General features: G+C 43.2%; 1 protein-coding gene across 1 annotated transcript; it reads right to left on the bottom strand.

Moving 5' to 3' along the window:
* Window positions 1-2,961: 2,961 nt before the first annotated feature.
* Window positions 2,962-4,038, bottom strand: LOC107458661 (uncharacterized). The gene has a single exon (XM_016076883.1). The coding sequence runs from the start codon at window positions 4,036-4,038 to the stop codon at window positions 2,962-2,964; it is 1,077 nt and encodes a 358-aa protein (XP_015932369.1).
* Window positions 4,039-5,484: the final 1,446 nt, after the last annotated feature.

The following is a 5,484-nucleotide window of genomic DNA, read 5'->3' as shown; positions in this document are numbered from 1 at the left end:
CTGCCTAAGCACTATAACAGGGCCTTTGACTTGGCAAATCAGCAGTGAATTGAACAAATGATGGAAAATTGACAATAAAATCTAACTAACAAACATGAAATCAAGTGTCTATGTACAAGGTTCAAAGGAAGATCATACCATGGTGGGGTGTCTCCCACCTAGCACTTTTGTTTAACGTCCTTAAGTTGGACTTTCAGTGGCTCATTGTGCTTGTTCAAGATTTGCATCCCTCAAGAGGAACACTTCAATCTCCTTGGAGTTCTTTCTTTGCTCACCATGATACAATTTGAGACGGTGACCGTTTACCTTGAAGATATCCGGGCTTGATGGGTGGCGCAGGTGGTAGACCCCATAAGGTTCTACTTTCTCCACTTGGTAAGGTCCATCCCACCTTGATCTTAGCTTTCCGGGTAGTAGTCTCAACCTTGAATTGTAGAGAAGTACTAAGTCACCGGGTTGGAACTCTTTTCTCCTAATGTTTTTGTCGTGGATGGCTTTCAATTTTTCCTTGTAGAGTCTAGCATTGTCGTAGGCTTCTTGTCTCAAACATTCCAATTCTGCCAATTGAAGCTTTCTTTCTATGCCGGCTCCACCCAAGTTCATATTACACTCCTTTACGGCCCAATATGCTTTGTGTTCAATCTCCACCGGTAAGTGGCATGCTTTACCATATACAAGCCGGAAGGGGCTTATGCCGATCGGTGTCTTGTAAGCCGTCCGATACGCCCAAAGTGCATCGGAGAGTTTAGTGCTCCAATCTTTCCTATTCGGCTTCACAACTCTCTCTAAGACATGCTTGATTTCTCGGTTAGAGACTTCGGCTTGGCCGTTTGTTTGAGGATGGTAAGCCGTGGCGACTTTGTGGATGATGCCATATTTCCTCATGAGGCCGTCTATTTTCTTGTTGCAAAAGTGTGATCCTTGGTCACTTATGATTGCTCTTGGGGCTCCAAAACGGCAAATGATATTATTCCTCACAAAAGAATACACCACATTAGCGTCATCCGTTCGGGTGGGGATTGCCTCCACCCATTTTGACACATAATCGACGGCTAACAAGATGTAGAGAAAGCCATTGGAGTTTGGAAATGGTCCCATGAAGTCGATTCCCCATACATCAAAACTATTTGGTCCGCTCCACATCTCCACAAATAGGGATCATCCCAAATATAGTATTTGGATTCGCTTTTCAGCTTGTCCTTTTTGTTTTTGTCAAGATTGGGAGGGAAGGTGTGTGAAACCAAATAGTTTGCTATTGGGGCATACCACGGAACCACTTCCGAGATTGCGTGCAGGGTATCTAAAGGAAAGGAGTCATTGATGGGAGTGGTATCGCCCTTTGTGTGTTCAAGGCGGCTTAAATGGTCCGCCACTAGATTTTGGGAACCACTCCTATCTTTGATCTCCAAATCAAATTCTTGTAACAAAAGCACCCAACGAATTAATCTCGGTTTTGATTCCTTCTTGGCCAACAAGTACTTTAGTGCCGCATGATCCGAGTACACTACTACCTTGGAACCAAGAAGATAAGCTCGGAACTTGTCCAAAGCAAAAACAATAGCTAGTAATTCCTTTTCGGTAGTAGTGTAGTTGGATTGGGCTCCATCTAATGTTTTGGAAGCATAAGCTATGACATAGGGAATCTTACCCTCGCGTTGTGCTAACGCGGCTCCAATCGCATAGTTTGAAGCGTCACACATGATTTCAAAAGGTTGAGTCCAATTGGGGCCTCGCACTATAGGAGCTTGTGTCAACGCTACTTTGAGTTTGTCATATGCTTCCATACATTCTTTGCTTAGCTCAAATTCAATGTCTTTTTGGAGTAATCGAGAGAAGGGTAGAGCCACCTTGCTAAAGTCTTTGATGAATCTCCGGTAAAATCCTGCATGTCCAAGAAAAGAACGGACTTCCCTCTCGGAGGAGGGGTAAGGTAAACTAGATATGACATTTATCTTTGCCGGATCTACGGAGATGCCTTCTTTTGATACTATGTGTCCCAAAACAATGCCTTGTTTGACCATGAAATGACATTTTTCAAAATTTAAAACAAGGTTTGTTTTGGTGCATCTCTCCAAGACTTTTTCAAGGTTACCTAGACAATGCTCAAATGAATCACCATACACACTAAAATCATCCATGAAAACTTCCATTGATTGCTCTAGAAAATCCGCAAATAAGCTCATCATGCATCTTTGGAACGTTGCCGGTGCATTGCATAGGCCAAATGGCATACGCTTGTAAGCATACGTCCCAAAGGGGAAAGTAAATGTGGTTTTTTCTTGGTCCTCTAGAGCAATATGAATTTGGAAGTATCCGGAGTAGCCATCAAGAAAACAGTAATATGATTTACCGGCTAATCGATCAAGCATTTGATCAATAAATGGTAGTGGAAAATGATCTTTTCTTGTGGCCGCATTCAATCTTCGGTAATCTATGCATACTCTCCAAGAATTTTGCACTCTTGTTGCTATGAGTTCACCACTTTCATTTTTGATTGTTGTTACTCCGGACTTTTTGGGCACTACTTGGACCGGGCTTACCCATTCGCTATCCGAGATAGGGTAGATGATGTCTACTTCAAGTAGCTTAGTGACTTCTTTCTTTACTACCTCAAGGATGGTAGGATTGAGTCTCCTTTGAGGTTGCCGGACCGGTCTTGCTCCTTCTTCAAGGAATATGCGGTGTTCGCATACTTTGGGGCTTATTCCCACTAGATCCGCCAAACTCCACCCAATTGCCCTTTTGTTTTTTCTCAAGACATTCAGCAATTTCTCTTCTTGTTGAGGGGTTAGCTCTTGGGCAATTATCACGGGTAGCTCTTGGGCTTCATCAAGGTATGAATACCTTAAGTGAGGTGGTAGTGGCTTCAATTCCAACTTTTTGTTATTCTTTGAGGTTTGAGTTTCCGGATGAGTTGCATGATGTGTGGTATTTAATTCGCTTGACTTTTCATTTGCTTCTTCAATTTAGTTCGCTTGACTTTTCATTCGCTTCCTCACCCATATGCTTCTCATCTAACTTTGCTAGATGTACTTCGGCCACTATGTTGTCGATTGGGTCACACCGAAACAAAGAGTGGTTCTCCGGTGGATGCCTCATTGCTTCCTCTAGGCTAAAGCTTACAATTCTCCCATCTATTTCAAATGAGTAATTCCCCGAGTAAGCATCAAGTTTGAATCTAGAAGTTCTCAGGAATGGTCTTCCAAGTAGGATGGACGATGCTCTCTCGGTTTCGCTTGATGGTATTTCAAGAACATAGAAGTCAATGGGGAATATCAACCCTTTTATATTCACCAATACGTCTTCCGCAACGCCCGCTACGGTGATTATGCTCTTATCCGCTAGGACAAATCTTGCCGTTGATCTTTTTAGTTGTGGCAAGTTCAATAACCGGTAAACGGATAGTGGCATGATGCTAACACATGCTCCAAGGTCGCACATGCAATCTTTAAAGTGAACTCCATTGATTGTGCAAGTAACCATACAAGGACCCGGATCATCACACTTCTCGGGTAGTGTTCCCATTAAAGCGGAAATAGAACTCCCCAATGGAATGGTTTCCAATTCAAGAATTCTGTCCTTATGTATGCATAAGTCTTTGAGAAATTTAGCATATCTAGGAACTTGATGGATAGCATCAAAGAGGGGGATGGTTACCTCAACTTTCTTGAACACTTCCACCATTTTGGGGTCAAGTTCTATGCGCTTTTTAGCCTTCTTTGCAAGTGTTGGAAATGGAAGTGGTTGAGCAACTTCCTCTTCCAAGGTTCTTTTGGCCTTGGTTGTCTCTCTTGTTGGTTGGATCTCATCCTCAATTATGGCTTGTGGTGTCTCCTCTTCCACTACCTCTTCTATATCTATTCTCTCCTCTTCTTGAGTGGTTGTGATAGGGCTTGAATCCTTTGCTTCCTTCCCTTTTAGTTGCGTACCGGATCTAAGGGTGATGGCATTGATGCCCCCCTTTGGATTTGGTTGAGGTTGAGAAGGAATGACACTTTGGATTGGGGGTTGAGGAGTGGAAGTTGATGGTGTGTCCATGCGTGCAAGAAGAGCTTGTAGTGTAGAGGTGAGACCGGTGAGGCCGGAAGCAAGTGTGTTTTGTAGTTCCTTTTGGCCTTGGATAATGGTTCGGAGTGTTTCATCTTGGTTGGAGGGAGTGGTTGCGTACGTGAGTTGAGGAGCTTGTGATTGGTTGGGTGGTGGTCTTTGATGTGGTGGTTGATATGTTTGGTAGTTTCTTTGTGGGTTTTGTTGATTGTATGATTGATTTTGTGAGTTGTATGGTCGGTTTTGTGAGAAGTTTTGTGATGCTTGGTAGTTTCTTTGTGGGTTTTGTTGATTGTATGATTGGTTTTGTGAGTTGTATGGTCGGTTTTGTGAAAAGTTTTGTGAATTGTTACCCCATCTTTGACCTCCTCCATTGTTGTTGTTGTCCCTATTCCCTTGTTGATGGTTGTCTTTCCAATTTTGATTATTGTATCCACTTCCTTGGTTGTGGCTTCCTCCTCCTTGATAAGAGTACCCTTGGTTAGGATTACCGCCTTGGTAGTATCCTTGGTTGGGGCGATCATAGAAATTGTGGGTAGCCGCCAAGGTATTGTCTTCTTGAAGGCTTGGGCACTCATCCGTGTAGTGAGAGTAGCAAGAGCAAATGCCACATACTCTTTGAGGAACCAATTGTTGGTTGTATTGTTGAGGTGGTGGAGGGTGTTGTTGTTTGTATGATTGAGGTTGTGGTTGATGTTGGACGGTTGACTCTTCGCCTCATATGTTGATTGGATTCGGCCAAGTCAATAATAAGTTGCCATGCCTCCTCCGCAGTTTTATATTTGGACAAAGAACCATTGCTAGAAGTGTCCAAGAGGGTTCTATCTTGCTCTCGCATCCCTTGACATATGTATCCAAGCAATACTTGAGTGTCAAGCATGTGATTGGGGCATGAATCTAGTAATTTGCGAAACCGTTCCCAATATTCATAGAGTGGTTCCGTTTCACCTTGCACAATACAAGACATTTCCTTTCTTAGCCTATCCATCTTTTCCGGAGGTAGGAATTTATCCAAGAAGCCTCTTCTAAGTAAGTCCCAATCGGAGGTAACTTCACTAGAGAGAGTGTAGAACCATTCTTTAGCCTTGTCCTCAAGAGAGAAAGGGAAAGCAAACAACCATATAGCAACTTCATCGGACCCTTCCCGTCTTGTAGTTGAACATATGCGGTGGAAGTCCTTGAGATGTCGAATAGGATCTTGTGCGGGAAGCCCATGAAACTTAGGTAGGAGGTTGATCAAAGCGGTCTTCAATTCAAAGTTAGCATTCAAATTGGGGTGAGTTACGTGAAGGGGTTGAAGGACATAATCCGGTGCACCCGCTTCCTTGATGGTAACTCTCCTCGGAGCATTAGCATCCATGGTATTAGTACCTAAAACAAAAGAAGAATTATTAGTGAGATTGATGGGAGTAGAATTAATGCCTTCGTTGAGTGACG

This window comes from Arachis duranensis, chromosome 7 (assembly GCF_000817695.3).
Source record: "Arachis duranensis cultivar V14167 chromosome 7, aradu.V14167.gnm2.J7QH, whole genome shotgun sequence".
NCBI lineage: Eukaryota > Viridiplantae > Streptophyta > Magnoliopsida > Fabales > Fabaceae > Arachis > Arachis duranensis.
The sequence above is the reverse complement of the archived record's forward strand: the minus strand, read 5'-3'. Positions and strand labels throughout refer to the sequence as shown.